The sequence below is a fragment of the Mytilus edulis genome, chromosome 2, assembly GCF_963676685.1.
Source record: "Mytilus edulis chromosome 2, xbMytEdul2.2, whole genome shotgun sequence".
Classification (NCBI taxonomy): domain Eukaryota; kingdom Metazoa; phylum Mollusca; class Bivalvia; order Mytilida; family Mytilidae; genus Mytilus; species Mytilus edulis.
In genome coordinates this window covers 63,844,038-63,866,736 of record NC_092345.1, presented here as the reverse complement: position 1 = coordinate 63,866,736, position 22,699 = coordinate 63,844,038, and the positions used below count along the sequence as shown (strand labels likewise).

The 22,699-nt window shown below is 31.6% G+C and overlaps 1 protein-coding gene across 2 annotated transcripts; it reads right to left on the bottom strand.

Moving 5' to 3' along the window:
- Nucleotides 1-284: 284 nt before the first annotated feature.
- Nucleotides 285-21,095, bottom strand: LOC139512660 (uncharacterized). 2 transcript variants are annotated; one of them, XM_071300442.1, is made up of 10 exons: nt 21,024-21,095; nt 15,197-15,359; nt 12,588-12,817; nt 9,937-10,084; nt 9,356-9,570; nt 7,665-7,925; nt 6,660-6,701; nt 6,327-6,434; nt 2,742-2,842; nt 285-1,242 (listed from the first exon to the last, which is right to left on the bottom strand). In XM_071300442.1, the coding sequence occupies exons 1-10, from the start codon at nt 21,052-21,054 to the stop codon at nt 1,015-1,017; spliced, it is 1,527 nt and encodes a 508-aa protein (XP_071156543.1). In that variant the 5' UTR covers nt 21,055-21,095; the 3' UTR covers nt 285-1,014. The 2 variants fall into 2 exon arrangements, with proteins under 2 accessions (XP_071156543.1, XP_071156544.1); XM_071300443.1 differs by lacking the exon at nt 21,024-21,095 and adding an exon at nt 15,466-15,553.
- Nucleotides 21,096-22,699: the final 1,604 nt, after the last annotated feature.

The window sequence follows — 22,699 nt, the reverse complement described above, 5'->3', positions numbered from 1 at the left end:
GATATTTTTGTTATTTTACTTTTGTCATACATGAATAATGTTCATTAACACCACCTTTGTCAGATATTTAATAATCTTGACAGTTATAATTTCGTAAAGAGGTGACCATGTTACTCTGGCGTCCCAAATTATCAAAGGCCTGATATATTTTATGAGTTTTCACGCACGCACACGCGCGTACACACACACACACGCGCGTACACACACACACAGATGACTACATGGTGAATACGACTCTCAATAATAACCCAAAAAAGATTATAACGAAGAAAACTTCACTATTACAGTTCATGTAGATTTTATTGAAAAAAAAACATTAATTCACATAAATTCATAAATCTTCTAATCATTAACAACGGTGTGTTAGTCTACGAAATAACTTTCATGTGACGGTCATATAATATAATATTAAGAATTGTTTATCATTGTCATATCGGGCCTTTTATAGCCGACTATACGGTATGGGTTTTGCTCATAGTTGAAGGTCATACGGTGACCTATAGTTGTTAATGTCTATGTCATTTTGGTCTCTTGTGGACAGTTGTCTCATTGGCAATCATACACATCTTCTTTTTTTATATCTATTACTAACAAGTGAATTTTATCATAAATCTTTCACCCACCTAGCTTATTAAAAGTATGTATCGCAATAGAACGTCAACATTATATGACAAACAAAAGACTATGTTGCGTTTGAAGATAGTCAACATACTTTTGATCATAGAAAACATAATTCTTCCAAAACTAATGTGGCCCATCTTTTGCATTAAATTTGATAGAAGAAGACAGTTCTATAGAAGTTTTAATCTGCAATACAAATGTATAATATAATTTTTTTTCTCAATTCGGTGTTTCTGTGGTGAAAAAAATCACTGAGACTATATCTTATGAATATAAACGTTCACAGATAACAATAACCATGTTCTTATATGTACAAACACAATAACTAAAAGTGTTCATCAAAGATCATTACATACTAGACAATTTGTACCAGTAAATACAAAGAAGTCCTCTTCAAAAATCAAAGCTGCTATATGATGGATTTTCAATGTATTCTAGGTGATACATATGGGGTACATAGCTACATTGTCTTTCAGAGACAGCAATTCTTCTCAGCTGGAAGCTTTCCGGAGGCCTATTGATAAAATTGTTTTTATTTATAATTCCGCAAACTACAGGTTTAAATTTTGATAAGGAAACATCTTCCCCATAGTGTGAGTCATTTATCGCACAAGAACTGTCCTGAAAAAATGAAATGAAAGACATAACTTTTCTATTGACTTTAATATAACTAATAAAGTGATATAGTTGGCAGTTGGATCTATCGTTAGTCTCTTTAAAGGACAATGCTAGTTTTCCCGAACTTTCTTAAAACATTACATATTGCGAAATGTACTGTTATTGAGCTAGAGGCTATAAAGAGCCTGTGTTGTTTAACAAATTATATGTGTATCTTCAACAATGGACACTCTCATACATTGTGAATTAGAATAAACTAATGACAAACACCTTTCACGTTGATCTTATATTATTGAACACTTGTACTGCTTACAGAGTCGTTCTGTCTTATTTGTTTTTTTTTCTTCCTTAAAAAAAACACAAAATAGGTCAAACAATCTTCTAAAGGTAATCCTTCCTTTATCTTGGAAACTATTATATGATAGATAGACACTATAAATAGCAAATATGGTCGGCTTTTAGTTCGTATTCATGTTTGCAAGGTAACAAATCGGTAAATCTCTAACAAGAATCAACTGACGACTTCAACTATGCTGATTTATTTGAATTGATCTTATTTTGGTGATAATTTCTTTTTTATAAGATAAGTGTAGATATCATAGATTCCAAAATAATAGGTAACAACACTTAAAGGGTAAATGTCGTCATTTAAATGCAAGAGCGAAACATGAAATGGGAATCGGCAAATAATTTCAGTCATAAGCTTTAATCTATAAACCATGCCTTGCTCATCATTTTTGTTTGTTTTCAGTTTTTATCTGAATATTGTAGCATTCATGATTATAGGCAACAACACTAAAATGGTTAAAAATCGTCATTAAAGAGCAATAATTCAATAGAGGAATCGACTGATGATTTAAGTCGATACACTTACATATATTTGTTAAGTTTGTCATCCTGATATTTTTTGCTGTTTTAAGTTTATATCTTTATATAATAGTTTTAAAGACAGTAGGCAAAAAACAAAAAAAAAACAAGTCAAAATGGTCTTTAAATGGCAATACCTTCAACGAGAAGTCGTTAAAGAATGTTGATGCAATGAGCAACAGGTAGATCTAATCATTTTCAATATTTCTGCACCTTTTAAAACTTCGCTTTTTATAGCGGTTTGTAAGACATAACTTGCATAGTACGCCTATGTTCTATGTTGATCCATGTCGGCTAACTTCAGTTGGTAAGCATGCAGGCGGGTCATCGATAACATTTCTTACACTATATATCCTGATAATCATTGTGGCAAACCGTTGTTAAAATTTTGCCCAGGTGATTCAGAAGATATGTTTTTTGTAAAAGTTAACCGACGACGACGCCGTATGACAGACGACTGACTTCGGCGTACGTTAAGATTTGCCTCAAATGAACAATTGTAGTCCATGATTTTTTTTAAAGAACTCAATTTTTATTTTATTTAAATTCCCCTTTACTCTTCCCGTTATATTAAGCTGTGCTATTATTGTAATTTGGATTAAGTTAAAGCAACTTGAAATTGTAATTATACTTACACCATGTTGTGTTATCTTCATGATTTTAATGATAATTGATCCTATAACCGCCACACCGGCCACGGTTACGACAATGCATGCAAAAACAGCAAATGTTTTTCCTAGAAAAAAATTAAACATATTAGCAAAGTATTAACTAATAATCCTTGGCTTTGGGGTCATCCTATTCCATGCAGTAAATATATATTCTAAAGACTTTGATGCGTATGCCATTAATATATATTCCCAAACGAGACAGCTTTCACTGTGACAGTCATGGCTACTTTCTAGAAATCAATTGAACCAAGGGTTCCAAGTGGTAAAGTAGTTCTTTCGAAAACTTTACGGTCATCACGAGTCGATTGAACAAAAACAAATCAATAGAAGGGCCCATATTTTTAACCAACGTTCTAAGGGTACTTTCAATAATCTATTATCTACTAATTATCAGAAAAGGATGACTGATTGATTTGTATTTGCTTAATACCTAATGAAAAGTATTGCAAGTACAATTACATGCATTTATCAAAGTAAGGCATTAAAGTACAACTACTTTTGCAAAGTAATGCATTGAGTTACACTTTTGTAAATTCTATTATTAAGCAAAATAAAATCAACATGAAGTCACATACGATTCTAGCATATGCAGTAACTGTTCCATATACATATTGTATTTAAGCATCAAGTAAAAAGTCTATTCAATACAACTATCTATAATACTAAAATAACGAGGTCCAATTTGTCAGCCGTCATGGAGGAAAAACGACAAATCAAAGAATCTAACTTTAAATATAGCTAATATAGGACAATGGTGTTGATTAAAAATTACACCACTCCAAAATAATTAACAAGATCCGGGTCGAATCCGATACCGATACCAATAGTATATTCACCTGTTACCTATTACCTTATCTGAACGTTCCGCATCTGACAGGCGCACAACAAAACGGTGTATTTAGGATTTTGCTATATACACGGGTAATAATCACAGGGTTGACACTACTAAATTCAATCACTGTCACATTGTTCCCTATTGTAGTATTTTAATCAGTATGACTTTCTAAGATGACAATATGAATACTAAAAAACTGGCGCATAGGTACAGTTTTCAATTTGTTAGCCGGCATGACGTAAAACAGCGAATCAAAGAATTCAACTTTATTTATAACCATTATAGGACAATGCTGTTGATTAAAAAATACTCCATTCCAGGCCTTTTTGTTTTCCAAATGATTAATATTACCAATAATTGATAAGTTCCAGGTCGACAGGTTCAACCAGAAAGATTTTGAAAGAAGAGAAAACTGTGCATCTTATAATCCGCATGACTTTATCAGATGGCAATACCAATACTAAAATAAGGCTTACGCATAGTAATATACTTGAATTCAGTCACGGACTCGCGATATCACGGGTGTGTTCTAGTTATATTTATAGTAATTTGAAACGAGTGACTGGTGAAAAATAATATTTATCCAATTCTTGAACCAATACATGTATATATCATAAACTTAGTCTTCTGTGCACGATTTAATAATTTTTACGCATTCATTTTGTATAATCGTCAATTTTCATTTCTCTCAGTCGTTTGTTATGATGTGAAAATATGGCTGCTAATTAATTGTCGTGTTTTGACGCCGTAGTTTATCGATTGGAACATTATACATTTATTTCCCGTGCCTGAGGGTGATATGAAGATTTGTTCACCCAAGAATATTCATATTTGACGAGGACATTCGCTATCAAAATCAACATGCAGTAGAATAAGATATGTTATTACCATGTTGATTTTCATTATCCGTTCTTATTGATTGTCGTGTTTTAAAGCCGTAGTTTATGGATTGTCACCTTTATAGTAAACAATCTACAAAGAGGCATGGATATTGAGCACGTGTATAACATGGAATAAGATAATAGTTTATTTCAATGACAGCTCCATGCATATTGCAATCACCTGATTTTTACGAGAAAGGTCACGCTGAGATCACTGAATATGGAAAATACGATTTGATCATTTTTACGCATCCATTTCGTGTAACTTCATAAAAAAAAATTCTCGGTCTGTTATGATGCGAAAATATGGCAGCTTATAAATTGTCGTGTTTTGAAGCCGTAGTTTACCAATTGTCACCTGTATAGTAAACAATCAACAAAGAAGCATGGATATTGAGCACGTGTATACATATACAATAACATAATAGTGTATTTTAATGACAGATCCATGCGTATTGCGATCACCGGATTTTTACGAGCAATGTCAAGAAACGAAAAAAAGCGAAATGACAAAGATACTGGAATATTAAATAGATTTTGCTTAACATGAGGCACCTGCCATGTACAAATCCAGTAAAAAGTTTAATTCGTTAGGTCACAATTGAACGGATAATGAAAATCAACGTGGTAGTAACATAAAATGTTCAAACTTTTCTGCACAGGATGCGAATTTTGACAATTTATGCTTTAATAATAAAATAAAACATCAACAAACGTTAACACTTTTTGATTAATTTTTATAGAATTTCTCACTGAGTAAAATATATAAATACATAACTATATCAAAAAAGATGTCAACTGTTCCTTGAGGTTTCGAATGTTATACACGAATTGTCATTATTAACCTATAATACAAGCAGATGACCCCATGCTTTTCGCCGGAATTCTTATTGCTTTGCATTTATGTTGAAAAAGTATTGTGAAATTGTTCGGTTCTTATTCTCGTCATCCCTTGTTTTTTGCCATGATGTTGTAATTCTATCTCAACAAATGAGTTTTAATCTCCCCTTGGTATTATCCTCCTGTTTTACTGGTCGACGGGTGATGGTCGGTGGCTACAAAATAATGAAGTGCAAACAGGCGAAGCTTTAAATGACTACTGACAGAATAGTGTAACTGTTTTCCTCCTTTCCTCGATCTTTACGGTCGAGTTTTTCACAACTCTATGTTTTATATACCCTTAACGTATTCGGGAATACCTTACATGACCATTAAGGCGTTTATTTATATGTTGGGTTTTTTTAGCGGATCATTTCCATCGAATATTTGTTTTTTGTTTTTTATATAATGTAATAGTGTAGGGAAAACGGTACTATTTATTCTGCCATAGGCAACAATACTAACATTTTCTAAATTTACCAGTTTTTATGATAAAAAGCTGGATAAAACAGTTATGTGTGGTGTAAGTACTTAATTACTGTATTCTAAAAATTTAAGCCAAATAGTATCATGACCAATTTCCAACGGAGCTTGTTTATGTTATCCATGCCCACCGTCATTTTGCACCAAATTTATTAAATTTTGGAAGCCTTTTCGAATAATTCTCTAGAAAATATTTCAATAGGTTTTAAAATTTATATTGTAAATTTACACACTGCAGTTATTCATAGATAAATAAAAAAATATATTGTACCCTTACATCCAATCACAGCGCTCCTAAGTTGACTTCCTTCACCTGTCTTGGGTACACAAAAGGCCAACCTAATGCTGGGAAAATGTAATACTACCGTTTTCCCTGTAGTATCTTCAATGATAACTTTAATTTATGACTGAATTTTTCGTTAAAAGTTAAATTGATATAGCACTTTACAGTTTTAATAAGACTTTGCTCACCAGTTACAGTTGCAGCAAGATGATCATCAGCATTATCTCCATGGGATGTTGCTTGGTCATTACTGTTATATGAATAACTTAAAGTTATTTTATCCTCATTATCTGTTGCTAAAAAACCCAAAATAAGAGTTTTCTCTATATTTACAGTATAAACATCAGAAACATTGATGAAATGAAATGCATACAACTTATTGACATTTATATTTTATTTCACTTAGACCTATTGAAGTTTATATGAAAGGGCTGTGATCTGAGTGTTTTTAAAAAAAGTTTTTTTTTTATATTTAATGATTTGCAATGAAGGGAATACCACACATAAGCTATCATACATACATTGTACAGCTTCTTCTTTTTGCATATAATTACCAGCTATTGCTAAAATTAAATTAAATAGGCGAACTAAAATAACTAAACAACAAATATAATACAATATATAAACAATTTCGGATACATTTTTGAACAATTAGTTCAAAACTACTCTTTGGATATGTACTATAACAATGAATTTAGTCTAATTAATATATTTTAGATACCTCAAGAAAAATCAGACAATCCAGCCTAAAAAAACATATTACCATCATGACCAAAATAAATGACAAATCTCAAATGTTGAATTCTTTCACTTTGTAAAGCTGTCCCTTTTAGCGTTTACTGGTGGTTTCCGTATTTGCTACTGTACCAACCGTAGGACGAACTGGAAACCGTCTGTGAACTTTTGAAAAAATTCATAAATACACGTTAGACCAACGTATGTGGGTTTTTTTTTTTTTATCATAATCGAAGAAATTAGGAGCATTTTAAGCTACAATTATGTATCAATTTCACTTCGATATGTTTGTTTTAACTTCGAGCAGTATAGTGTGTACTCGATTATGTTTTCAACAATTGTTTTAAGTAACCGTTGCACAAACGGTTCTTATTTAGAGTTATTTACCCTGATATTGCATAGTCATATAGAAGCTAAAATATAAGACATCAATGGATGAGTTTTGTTTGTTGTATAATTAACAGCATATGATGAATAGGTTGACATTTTTAGGGTAGGATTTAAGAAAACATGATCAAATAAGAGCCATTCTAACAGACAAAATCTATTGTACAAAAACATCTAGGCAAGTCAGTATTTAAAACAATTTTGACAACGTTTTTGACAGATTATACAATCAATCTGTACTTATGATTTATATTTTTCTCAGTCGATAATAAATGTCCATTATTATAGTTAAATGAGTTACTGGGTTTTTTTTGTATTTTTTATTTCTAGTAAAAGCCTGAAGACATAAAAGATACATATCATATCAACTCTTCCTTTTTACTTAACATTACGAGCATGCATACCATGTACTAAGGTACGATCAACAGTATCCCAATCGGAGCTAAATTGCCAGACATATTGCTGAATTACACTAGGGAACCTTAATTCCGTAAAACGGCAGCTCGAATTTGCTCTATTATAACCAAATCCATTACATGCAAAACCATTCTTTATCATTTCAATGCACTGATCCTGACACTCCGTTATAGTATAGGACTGACCATCGTATTTGAGAACATTGCTGTCTAAAATCATGTTTTCTATTCTATCAAAATAAAACTCATCTGCAAAAATAGACACCAAATGATTAAATTGAATTAGAAAATCAAGATAGTCAACTCGTGCCGTTACTATTCAATACCAATCAAAATTTAGCTCCATTCAGCAACAAATCAGCAGCGCCTGAATACAGAATTTATATACATATACTGATACGACATTCCAGTGCTTACATTTCCTATCATGATTTCCTTGATAGATGGTTCATGCTGACACAGATATTTTTTCACAAGGGTGTCAATTGAAGGTTCCCCTTTTCAGTATGTTTGCGGTCTTATACCAGTATAGTTGTCTCGTCTGTCGTTTTACCTATTTTGTTGTATTCTCGATTGTGACACATGAAAGGAATTGGCATTCGTCCAGATAGAAAAGGAAAATGGTATCAATTAAAAACTTTCCTCCACAGACATTTACATTTCCCTCTTAAATAACCCCGTCGCATTTTTGCGTCTGTCCCAGGTCAGGAGCTTCTGGCCCTTGTTAGTCTTGTATCATTTTTGTGAGTTTCTTTTGTATAATTCGGAGTATAGTATGACGTCCATTTTCACTGAACTAGTATTCAATTTTGTGACGGGGCCAGCTGAAGGACGACTTCGGGTGCGGGAGTTTCTCGTTGCATTGAAGACCCATTGGTGGACTTCGGTTGTTGTCTGCTCTATGGTCGGATTGTTGTCTCTTTGACCTATTCCTCATTTCCATTCTCAATTTTAATATGAAACACAAATATAATTTCAAAAATTGAACAGAATATTAGAATACAAATTAAGCAAAAGACGACAAATGCTGTACTATATGTTTTACTATATACAAGACAACAAATTCAAAATGATGAGATGGAAATACCTGCATTACATTCTACCAACCAAAATGAAATGAAATATTGACAGATAAGGAAGGCAAATATGAAGACTTCCATAATCTGGTTGCAGCAAAAATTAAATGATCTTCTTGAACTAAAATTTATAATTTATTATCTTAATTCATTTAGCAGCATATATGTCATTAGCTACACTATTATATATATTTTGTGCACTAACAAGTACTAACCTTACCACTGATATGCTTTATACTTACGTTAACGAGGCCGGGATAAGGTACCGGTACTTTTTTGTAACAAATGCAAAATTAAAATAAAAAAATATAACACTGAATAAAAAAGAAAAAGAAAAAAGAAACGATTTTCCTCTCGACACATCCGGGCCCTCCTCTTTTAGAGTTCTTTTTTTTTTTTTTCTTTTCAGATTTCTTAGATATGTTTTTATTTTCAATCATTTATAACAAAGAAGTTTAAATGATATGGCTTTGGTTCTAAGTAAAACATATATAAAGTATTTATTTTTACAGTTTTTCTAATTGACGATAACATCTGAGCATCGTTTCATTCTGTTCACGGGTTGATACAATAAAGGTTGAACATTTTTTTCACCTGACTTACGTGTGGGTTTCATGCATATAAATCCATACGTAGCTCCATTGCACGAATCTGTTGCCAATTGGTATTTAGGGAAGCTTTTATTTTGTCTTTTTACAATAAGGTAAACACAACCTGTTTGATTATTTACCACTTCATCAAAATAATCCATCTTTGAAATCTCAAAATTTTCGACAATATTCCCTGATGCATAATGACCAGTCCAAAACTTAGTTAGCCTAGAACAGTAAACACCATGATTATTTTTTATATACAGGAATAACTTTACAAAAGTCGAACTCTTTGTAGAAACTACCAGTCTTGCAAGTAGTATTTTTTAGTAAATAACGTTAACTAGATTCTTTTTACTTCCTTTTATAATATGATTATATTTTAACGTTCAAATTATATTAACTAGTAATCTTGAAATTGAGTCTTCGATTTTGATATGAAGTATTTATTTTTACAGTTTTTCTAATTGACGATAACATCTGAGCATCGTGTCATTCTGTTCACGGGTTAATACAATAAAGGTTGAACATTTTTTTCATACTTTTTTTACTTTCTTATTGAAAAAATAGTAAAATGAAGAAATGTGTAAGTACCCTGATGAAATCCATGCTGTTTTCTCAAAACTTTTATAAATGCCATTCGAATGAGTAAGGTTTACTAAACTCCCTCCTTCTTTTGCACAATAGTTTTCTGCTGTGTACCATGTAACCGCTTCTTCATACAATGTAGCATTCACACAGTCTGAGATGTCAGAAGCATTTTATTTAGATTAATTAAACCATACTATATATTTCTATTTTTAGAAGAAAAAAATATTTATTCATCACACAGAAAAATGTATACAATATTTTTCCAGTTCAAGTTGTGAATTTTAAAAAATAGAAAGAAGAGAAACATACACAGACCAACAAATTTGTATAGCTTCTTTTTATTCTTTATAAGGAGCTCCTGTAAGTAGTCTGTCTCATTCGAACAACATGTACTTCAAACGTATTATATACTTGTCAATCAAGAAATTGAACATCTTAATAATGTCAGTTGAGGAGATTTTTTTATCTCTGAAAAAAAATATCTGTATCTTTGTTGGCCCTAACAAATGCTTTATGTTCCCACCTCTTAATGTGATTCTGAATATAAAGTTCGATTTTATACGTTATTGTCACTATTGAATGTCTGTTATCGGAGTGTATATCATTTTGTACATTCATCAAAATTATTACATTGTGTTCGAGTTTTATGATGTGATATTGCTTTCAATTCGGCTTCTGAATATTGAGGGTTTTTAAATAAAACTGTTCGAGTAATCAATTTCGTGAAAGTTCATTTGCCATGGTCTTCCTCAAACTTATCATATTTCAGTTATATTTTTAACATTAATTATACATGTACATCAAAGCATATCATATATACGTATTCCTCGTACATTGTACCTGCTTTATACATATGGGTAGTTTCCTTCTTTTTGGCATACTGGACTTTCCGATTATGTTTATTTTTTTGTTAGTTTTTTTATTTATTTATTTTTTATTTCACCACTCTTTCATTCGAACTTCACGGGTAGTTGCGTTAAATGTTTAAAATATAGCACTTGAGAAAAACAGAAATTATATAGTTTGTACAAAAGTAGGGAAAAGTAAAATAATAAAAATACCGAACTAAGAGGAAAATTCAAAACGGAAAGTCCGTAATCAAAAGGCAAAATAAAAAGCTTTAACACATCAAACGAAATGATAACAACTGTCACTTTCCTGACGTGGTACATACATTTTCATAAGAAGACAGACACTCTTGTTCTATGATTAATTTTCGTCACACTTTTTTGTCAATTATTTCTGACAATATAGGAATACACTATTTTACCGATAAAACATCGTATATCAATTATCACTGGGTCGATGCCACTGCTGGTGGACGTTTCGTCCCCGAGGGTATCACCAGCCCAGTAGTCAGCACTTCAGTGTTGACATGAATATCAATCGTATTGTCATTTTAATAATTTTCGGTATACAAAACTTTGAATCTTCCTAAAAACTAAGGATTTTCTTATCCTAGGAATAGATTACCTTTTTGAAATTTTGGGTCCTCAATGCTCTTCAACTTTGCACTAGTTTGGCTTCATAACTATTTTGATCTGAGCGTCACTGATGAGTCTTATGTCGGCGAAACGCGCGTCTGGTGTATTAAATTATAATCCTGGTACCTTTGATAACTATTTACAGTGATAATGCATCAAATTTAAAGTTAAAAAGAATCACATTCAATAATCAATATTATTGATTCACCTGCTTTAATTACACTTTTTTTGGACTTTAATACTGTTATTATACATTTTAAAGTTATATGAAATTGTGTTAAAATATACTTTCAAATCAATTATTTGTATTTCTAAAAAGTAAACACACACAGTTTTTCCCATCACCCCTTATTCTACAATGGACATTGTACGACAGTGAAAATAAACTAGCTGGATTCGCACTTTAAATACACTGCATAAATATAACAGCAAAACAAGAATAGAAAAAAAACATTATAAGAAAAAACAATAAACAATTATTAACCAACTAAGTACATTATTGCCAAAAATGACTGGTTATTAAAAATAACCAGTTTTCTGTAATGGCCCTGTTTTTCTGTAATGGCCCTGTTTTTTTTCTGTAATGGCCCTGTTTTTCTGTAATGGCCCTGTTATTTCTGTAATGGCCCTGTTTTTTCTGTAATGGCCCTGTATTAATGCCAAGCTTGTCTGTATCAAGCCCAGTTAGGGTTTTTTATAAAGTTAACAAAATTATGCTGTAAAGAGTATAATACCTTTTTGTATTTTATTTAATTTAGTAACCAGCAACAAACATTAAAGAACCATATAAAGGGATCACTGTTCATCCTGTTTTTCAACGACATAACTTCTTTCAACTTAATATCTTGGATATTTGGTATATTTAAAGCTTGATATGATGAACAAATCATTTTTTTTCAAACTAAACTGTCATTAAAAGATTAAGAGAGTACATCAAGTTGGCAGCAACACATACACTTTTTTCAGTTGGTTAATAAATGTATTAAGAAATGGGTGTTTTTATAATGGCCCTGTTATATGTCCTTGGTCAGTAATAATGGCCTCGGATGTTTGTAATGGCCCTCGGCGTTGCCTTGGGCCATTACAGACTTCCTCGACCATTATTACAGACCTTGGACATATAACAGGGCCATTATAAAAATACCCATTCATTAATACTATAATAATTACCCGGACATATCATACCAAAATGACAACAACCCATGGTTTTCAAGTTGTCATTACAATCTAACGGAACCCATCCAACTGTGTCATTGGTTAGATAAAATATAGCATAAATACAGAGGGTAGATTCGTCAACAGATTGAACGTCATCACTTAGTGGAAATTCGCTGAAGTATGTTTTTCCTTCGTCATAACGCTGTTTATTGACACGATGCTTAGTCCATGTTAATACTTCACTAAAAATAGAACATTTTGAAGTGAAAAAATGCTATGCTAAAGCCTAAATCAAAGAGCTGAATAGCTCTGAGGGGAAAGACGGCCCTTGTTTCTATTTATTTTTAAAAAAAAAATGGGGGGGGGTATCTTTTGATTGTCTTCATATACAGAATAAAAAAGAACAGCTAGAACATGTAGAAAGGTTGACAATATTGAATCCAATTGTTGGTTAATGTAATTTCGTTTCCTAAGTTTAGGATTCAATTTTGACCAATTGAAGAGATCTGCATCTTCTAAATCTAAACCTGAATTCTGTCATTTAACAACAACTACAATATTTTTTGAAATCTTAATTGTGTACCACTGAACTGCAGGCTATGGCCATTTTCAATTTTTTGTGACAGTACTCTAAGATTTTTAATCTTTTTCTTAAGAAAGTTAGGACTGAAAAATCTATTCAGTTTTAAATTTCCATTGATAAAGTTCCCAGTTACAACTCTCATCACAGAGATATAGGTACTAATAAAAAAAAACAATATGAATGATGTAAACTGTGTGAAGCTTGTTTCCAAATCCTACATTTTAAAATATTTATAAATTTCATGAATAAATAGGTTTAAACTACAAAATGCAACATTTTTAATCTATTTTATTTTTTTACCATTACAATGATTATGTTGGTACACAAAATTTAGTTTTAATGGAAGACTACTAATCATATACTAAATGTCACATTTTAAGTGTTCAGATACATTAACTTTTATTTTTAACGGATAATTACTCATCAATTGAGGTGCTCCAGAATTTTACAAAAAAAAAAGAAAAAATCGTTTCTCTCCCCCAATCTCATGTATCCCCACGGCCTTTGTTTGCTTTCAAAGTCGTTGATCTACAAATTAAAGTATTGCATGTTGATGTTTGAATCATCTACAGCAAACATAATTATGTTTAAATTTAACAAATACCAATTTTTAATTAGTGCACGATCTCTGAGAATGATTTAAATAACCAGTGAAGGATATCTCTGCTTCTGCGTAGTGTGGCATTCCAACAATGACGTCACTATAAAATATTATGTAGGTTGGATATATTTATAATATCTCGTCATACCGATTTTCCGGATTGTAAAAGAAACGTAAATAGTGTTAAGGAGAGCTTAAGATACGATAATTTCGCGAGAAACAGAAGGGAAATGTGAAAAAAAAAGTGTTTAAAGTCAATATATTCATTTGTGTGTCTCCTTCTCATCAATCTCAGTAAGACTTGTTGGGGTGTTTTCCACACGATAAAAACAAAATGAATGATGTGAGGGGATGTCACTCTGGTCAATCACATAGGGGATTGACAGCTTGAAGCTGTTTTTCCCCAAAAACAACTTCATAATTTTAGATAATAACATTAATGATGATTTCAAATACCATAATTATATAGGAAATTCAGTTACAAAAAAATAATGACATTGATAAATTAACTTAAATTAACTTAAATTAATTTGTTTTAATGCATATCATCAAGCACCTTATCTAAAGGTCGTAATCTGTTTTCCTTTATTTAATGTTTTCAAAATCAAATATCAGCTGTATGTGTTTTGTCAATTTGTGTTTAAATAGTGCCAACCTTAATTCATATTTTTATTGCCCTACTAAACCACAGAACTAAGAAAGGATATAGCTAGACATTTCTCTATTTGATTTTATATTTTGACGATTGTCTTTAAGTCATTTTTAAGATAATAACCGTCCGGGAATACGAATTTCATAACTAGATACCAATATCCTTTCTCCTGGAAACGAGTATGTTGAAAATCAATATGTTTATTTTGGAACTTATACAACGGAAAATATTTGTGTTTTGGTGCTAACGTTCAAAGGTATTATAAATAAAAAATTATTAAAGCGCCGTAAGCCATGTAACATTTCACAAAAAGTGGTATTCATACTTAAAATTATAACACCAACTTCATTCGTAGATCTAGATATAGGCACTCTTTGTATATCTATTGGAATGCAGATGCATAAACACAAATTGTTTTCCTAAGGACATCAATTTAGACTTATATGGTGCATACATTATTATGGCCTTTAATTAGAAAAACTAAATAATCAAACTAAATGTATTCCTTATCAGAAAAATTAACTTCCAATTTGTTGTTCATTCGTAAATTATGTTTCCAATACCTCAAGCAAAGTTGGTCTGTAATTCACAATTGGGAATTTGAAGCCAATAACCCATACTAATATCTTTAAAAGGGTCATATTCGATGACGTTAGATAACATTTACTCAAAGAATAAGCTTATTTAAAAAATGTCTTTGCAACGATTTATTTTCCAAAATGTCTGAGTTGCTTTTTTGCAGATATGATGATTTTGCAAAAGAAAAAGTACTACATAATAATTACTCCTTGTTCGCTGTAAGTTGACTTGCTCTAAACATATGCATAAGGGATTCCTGAAAACCAGTTGTCATGTACAGAAGAGTACCATTTAAATCAGCGCAAAACTGACTTGTCTTTTCACCGGTTGACATAGCTTCTGGCCAACATTTAACATTTCCGTTTACACCTAAAACGAAAGTATGAAAACATAACAATCAATAATCGTAAATCATTCGGCTTATAATAACTGACGACAGGAACAAGTTATCTAAAAAAATCGATCGGGCAAGTACCTTTTCATCTCTTGTTACCCACAATAATGGGTTAACGCATGTGATCTGTCAAGATATACCGTAATCGTTTCATTAACTGTATCTTGATAGTTGATCGAAATTAAAGTACATGTAAAGAGGAGACAACTCTAGTTTACTGATGTTCAGGTGCCCTAAATTCTTGATTTGGAGTATACAAATCCAGATAAAAGAAATGAGTGAAATTCTTGACCTTTTATACTGAGAAGAGACCGGATAGGTCTGCTGGTAAGGCATCGACAGTAATGCATGCATCAATTGGATGAAGAGTTGTCTCATTGGCAATCATACCACATTTTCCTATATCTATCATCCGCTATGCTAATCGTTACTCAAATAAAAATGTAACGAAATGGGGGAAAAGAGCACAATCTTTAAATTAACAGATCATGCAAACATTAAAGTATCTTAAGATCTTTGACCACAGATATATACCTCTCGAGAGTAGGAATCATATATATTGGTCTGTCAAATCTGATGATGACGCAAAATTTATCAAGTTTAGTCTTTCTTTCTAGTGATTATGATTGAGGAGTTGTTTTAGTCTGAAACACATTGTTGTCAATGAAATTCGTTTGACTTGGACAGGCACTTTTTAATATGCTACTGCTTCGAAATGGGAAGATTCATGACCATGAACAAACTAGGATCGCCGCGTTTGTCATCATATCTACTTAAAGTCGACTATTTCAAGTTGATGTTATGTATCTTCAAGTTTCTGCAGTATACTCAATTTCAAATTCCCGTTGATATATATATTATATATATGAGGTGCAAGCACTTGTAAACAAAATCAATTTGGAGCTTGAATTATACAGCTTAACTTATCATTTTCATTTTTTAAGAAGTAAAATTGAGAATGGAAATGGGGAATGTGCCAAAGAGACAGCAACCCGACCATAGAAAAAAACAACAGCAGAAGGTCACCAACAGGTCTTCAATGCAGCGAGAAATTCCCGCACCCAACTGGCCCCCAAACAAATATATACTAGTTCAGTGATAATGAACGCCATACTAATTTCCAAATTGTACACAAGAGAAACTAAAATTAAAATAATACAAGACTAACAAAGGCCAGAGGCTCCTGACTTGGGACAGGCGCAAAAATGCGGCGGGGTTAAACATGTTTGTGAGATCTCAACCCTCCCCCTGTACCTCTAGCCAATGTAGAAAAGTAAACGCATAACAATACGCACATTAAAATTCAGTTCAAGAGAAGTCCGAGTCTAATGTCAGAAGATGTAACCAAAGAAAATAAACAAAATGACAATAATACATAAATAACAACAGACTACTAGCAGTTAACTGACATGCCAGCTCCAAACTTCAATTAAACTGGCTGAAAGATTATGATTTCATCATATGAACATCAGGCACAATCCTTCCCGTTAGGGGTTTAGTATCATACCATCATAACATATATGAAAAGAACATAACCCATGTCATGCCAACAACTGGTTTTTGAATAAATGTGTTTAGTTCCAATGCAAAGACCCTATAAGTGAATCAATATTAACGCCAAAATATGCAATCTTTAATGACCTGACAACAGTATCGTAACTATATCCCTTCTTAATAAGTCTATTCAAAGATTTTGTTAGTTTTTGAGGTGAATACTGACACCTTTGTGCTTTATAAAGAATATTTCCATAAAAAATTGGATGTGAAATACCTGAACGTATAAGAAGTCTGCATGTTGAGCTATATTTACGAATGATGTCCTTATACCGATGATAAAATTTAGTAAATGTTTTGACTAGTTTGTGATATCGAAAACCCTGGTGTAATAATTTTTCAGTAATACATAAATTTCTCTCGTTAAAATCTAAAACATTGTTACATACACGAGTGATAGGAAATGTAAAATCATCTCTTTTATCATAAATTTTAGTATTCAGCTTTCCGTTAGTGATATAGATATCAAGATCGAGGAAAGGGCAGTGGTCATTGTTAGTATTAGCTTTATTTAAAGTAAGTTCAACAGGATAAATTTCTTTAATATACATACTGAAGTCGTCATTATTGAGAGCCAAAATATCATCCAAATATCTAAAAGTATTATTAAATTTGTTTATCAGATGTTGTTTCGATGGGTCTTTGCTTATTTTTGTCATAAATTGTAACTCATAGCAATACGAAAACAGGTCCGCAATAAGTGGTGCACAGTTAGTCCCCATTGGAATTCCGATAATCTGACGATATACGGAATCCCCAAAGCGAACAAAAATGTTATCTAGTAAAAATTCAAGGGCATATATAGTATCAAAGCATGTCCAATTGACATAGTTTTTTTGTTTATTGCTACTAAAAAATGACCTAAAAGAGTTTGAACATATATATTCACATTCTGACTTTTTAAATGCCCATTTAATTAGGTGTGTGAATTTTTTCTTAATGAGAATGTGAGGCAATGTGGTATACAGGGTAGAAAAATCAAAACTTTGAACAGATTTAAAATCACCAATATAAGCATGCAATTTATCAAGTACTTCCAACGAGTTCTTGACACTCCAAAAATAATTAATTCCACTATTTTCGAAGGCCTTATTTGAACAATTTATTATCAGGTTTTTAATTGTACCAAGTGTGCTGGTAAGAAGAATAGACAATTTAGTAGTGGAACAATGGCTTGAAGACGAAATAAATCTATATTTGTAAGGTGTTTTTGTGTAGCTTCGGAAGCCAGTACATAGTTGGGACTTTCATTGTATTTGGCTCTGCTTGTAAAGCGGTAGCTAAAAGTTTATGTTTGTTACAGATGTCGTTTTCTGAAAATGTAGTCAGTTGGAATGTTGGTGAATTGGTGATTTCTTTTTTCAGAACCTCAATGTAAAATTTACGTCAAACAATGATAATATTATTAGCAGCTTTATCGGCCGGGACAAAAAAAAATTTCTTGGCTAGTTCTTTTAGTTTATGTTTGATACGAGAAATAGGTTTTTTGTGGTTATTGTTAATAGTAAAATGTTCTTTAAAATGTTGAATACGTATATCAACTATCTTCATTACTGAATTAAAAAAAGAGTCCAAAGATTTTTTGTCAGCTTTTTCCCGTTTTATCCATTTCATACAGTAAGTATGGAGTGAGTCGTGGATGATATTACGACACTCATTCCAATTAATAATTGACGGGGGACGATATTTAGGTCCTTTACTGAGGAATAATTTTAACTCTCGGTCTTGAACGATGTTAAGATCTCCTGTTATAACATGGGAAATGGGTCCATAAATATATTCGGAGGTACTACAATTACATGAAGTAGGTGTATTTTCACTGATATTAACATCTTTACACAGTTGACTGTAATTAAACACAAATTTCCGGGTAGAGGTTTTAGTTTTAAACAAAGTATAGTCTTTCAGTTGACGTGGGAAAAAAGTTTCTATTGTAATAGCAAATGTTCGGGAAAAAAATAGGCGATAGTAGTTTACTGATGCTATCTCGTAGATCAATTGACGATTCATGCAAGGCATTAAACGAAAACAATTAACTAAACAAGAACGGAAAATGGCCGATTCGAAACTCATAAGTCAAAAACAAACTTACACTGCAACGTCATTGCGAAAATAACGAAGAACGAGGTAAAAAATAACAACAGTTTATTAAACACTACATATAAGAACTGATCAACACGAATACCATTAAATTGTAAGACTCTTTAGAATATGTGTTGTCCACTGTACGTCCAATGTTTCATTTATTTGTTTTTATATTAAAAGAATTAAAGTCTCACAAGTGACAGCTTATTGGTAATAAAATTAACACACTTTATAAAAAATATTTACTGTAACAGATGAGCATTATGATAATGCATTTGTCTTTGGGACAAACATATCCGAACATTAAAATATATTGAAAATATATTTTGTTAAATATTATAAGGACTAAAAGGGTAGTTTAACCCGGAAAAGAAATCGGACAAATACATAAGGGAGAACGATGCCTTAATGTGAAAAGTCTTCTTCAATTTTATAACAGAAAACTTCAATTAAAAATAATCCGTATTTTCATACCATACAAAGTATATCTTAACCACAAAGACCCATAGTTTCTCATATATTATTAGTTACACAGTAAATTCCATATGGGGTGAGAGCGAAGCTCGAATCCCAAATGGAATTTACTGACCCATATCTATATATCGTATTAGGTCACTAGAACACCGTGTAACAAATTTATCTTACCGACTGTCTTCACATGTTGCATTTTGACTATTGGGGCCTATCAAAGTGATTAAATCTTCAACACCATGGATTCATTTCTTTTCGTAGGTACTAATTTTCATCGATTGAGAAAAAATCTTGCAAATTCAAGGATATAAGAGAGGGACAAAATATACCAAACTTATAAATAGAAAAAAAAAACTGACAACGCCATGGCTATGAAAATGAAAAAGACAAACAGACAAACAATTGTTCACATGACACAACATAGAAAAACTAAAGAATAAGCTACACGAACCCCACCAAAAACTAGGGGTGAACTCAGGTGCTCCGGTGGTTTTGGCAAAGTTAACATACGTTTCTTTACAAACTTTCTGATTCGTTGAACATTTAAATTTGTGGTTCGCCTGTAACCACGAAATCCAGGAAAATTAGTACCCAACGAATATTAATGAATCCACAGTACTAAGTTTTAACATGTTAACGAATCTACTTCCATTTGTCTATACAAAAAACAAATGCCAACAAGAACAACGTTAACGTGTTAGTTTTAAATTTGTTTTATGAATGTATTTCAATGGTTCATTATCAGTTTCTTCGTCTGTTAATGTCTTTAAGATTTCTTTTTTATTTTGAAAAGGAAGCAACTCTTCACTACCCCTATGTTTGCTAACTCTATATTGTAAGTAACCATGTTTTTGTAGGGAACCTTATACCGAATATATATAATCAACACGTGTTATCCGTCAACCAATTATATCCCCATTAATCTATAGGAGGTAAGACGACCTAGTGACCTATAAAATGAATATGGGATCAGTTAATTCCCCATATGGAATTAACTGACCCCATTTATATCGTAAAAGGTTACTATCACATTATGCAACGAATTAAGTTTACCGACTATCTTAACATGTGGTATTTAGACTAGCAGCCTATCAAAGTCCGGTGATCATGTCTTCAATAATGTAAGTATCAAGAACTGATTTCCATTAGTTTATACAAAACAAAATACCAATAATAACAACTTTCTAGCTTTAAATATGAAAGCTAGTTCAAAGCCAATTACAACTTATAAATAAATCAATCAAAAAGTTTTAAACAAACTTAGTGATAGGACGTCTTATACAGTCCGAGAATCACCTTGCGCTCTTCAATAAGAACATGTATATACAAAACGAAAGACGACGAAAGTACAAACGATAGATTTCAATTAAACGTTATAATACTGGATCTGATGAGATGGAGTTATTTCACTTGCCATTTCAGATCTAGCTATTGGTACTTTTCTGTCACCGGTTAAAAGTTAAAAAAATAATAAATTACTATAACAAAATATTTTGAATAAAAAGGAATAATTAAAAATGGTATCTTACCGATAAAGAGATAGATGATAACCAACAGCATATCATAAATAACTGGCACCTGAAAAATAAAATGAAATATATTTTAATGTCATGACCCTTAAAGTATATTATTACAAACAAAGGGAAAGATAAAGAATGCAGATACCTTTGTAAAATGTAAAGTCACAAAAATATTTAACTCCGAGAAAAATTCACATGGATAGCCCTAATCAAATGGCAAAATCTGTATATGTCTTTGACATTACGCAATGATGTTTCAAACTTTGACAATTTTATATACTTCAGGATGTGTTTATCATTCTTTTGCCATTCTTTGATGCGGTCATCACATTACGTGATGAGGTTAAACTACGTGACCATCTCAGATCAATAATTATTTGTGTCTTTCATCCTTTTCTATTTTTTTCATGGTGTTGTCAGTTTATCCTTTAATCATAAATTCTCAATGTTCTCTAGGTATCTTTCGCCTCTCTTTTATTTATTTTCTATATACATACTTACAGAAGCAGTCACGATTATACTTTTCTGTTCCATGTCGTTTTACAGAATAGTTGTATTATTAAAAGAAAGAAAAAGTACCATGCATTCTTATAAAGGATGTAAAAATTTTCGGTCTATTATCTACAATGAATATGCACAGAATTAATCTGCATTGATTCGCTTTTTTATGATATATCACTTAACGATTATAAAATAGCGAATTACATTTCATTGTTATCGGGTTCTGATGACATATGCATATTTTCATTAGCCATATCTACCCGAAAAAAATCTATGTCTTTGCTGAGTTTATAAATTATAAAGAAAACAACTGTCATATTGCAGACGCTTACGTAAAAAAAAAACAGACAAAACATGTTTTGTTTTGTTTATTACGATTTATTGGTCATGTCAAAAAGCAACTTTTTATCACGTCAAATAGAAAATATGTTTAAAAATGTGATTGAATCTTTCTTAATTTACTATAGCAGTACATATCTTATTTAAAATCAGACTTTAAATACACTCATCATAGATACCAGGATTAAATTTTGTATTTACGCCAGACACGCGTTTGTCTACAAAAGACTCATCAGTGACGCGAGAATCAAAAAAAGTTAAAAGGGCCAAATAAAAGACGAAGTTGAAGAGCATTAAGTACCAAAATTCCAAACAGTTCTGCCAAATACAGCTAAGGTTATTTATTCTTGAGGTAGAACATCTAAGTATTGTTATCTGTATTAAACTTCATATCACCAGAATATTGTCTGTTTTTAGATGGTTGAGAAACTGTATTAACCATGATTGAGACTTACACTATAGTACGTCAGACGCCCGCTTCGTCTGCATAAATACTTCAGTGGCTCTCCAAATCAAAAAAGCTGGAAGGCAAAATCGATTATAAAGTTAAAAAGCATTGAAAACTAATCTTCGTTCAAAAATGTCTAGTATATATGCCCTGGGACAGACAAATGTTTTATCGGGCTTTTGTAGATGATTCGCCCATCATGCGTACACAGTTTCAATCTCCTGTTATCTATGATGAGTATATTCATTTGCTAAGATCAGAGAGGAAATCACAAAATTCTATAAACTTACCGGAACCATATTAGTAATTTAGGTTGCATAAAGCGTTTTTAAATCAGTTTTAATTAATTACATAACTAGATATTCTAAACTATATATAAGTAACAAGATGTGGTGTG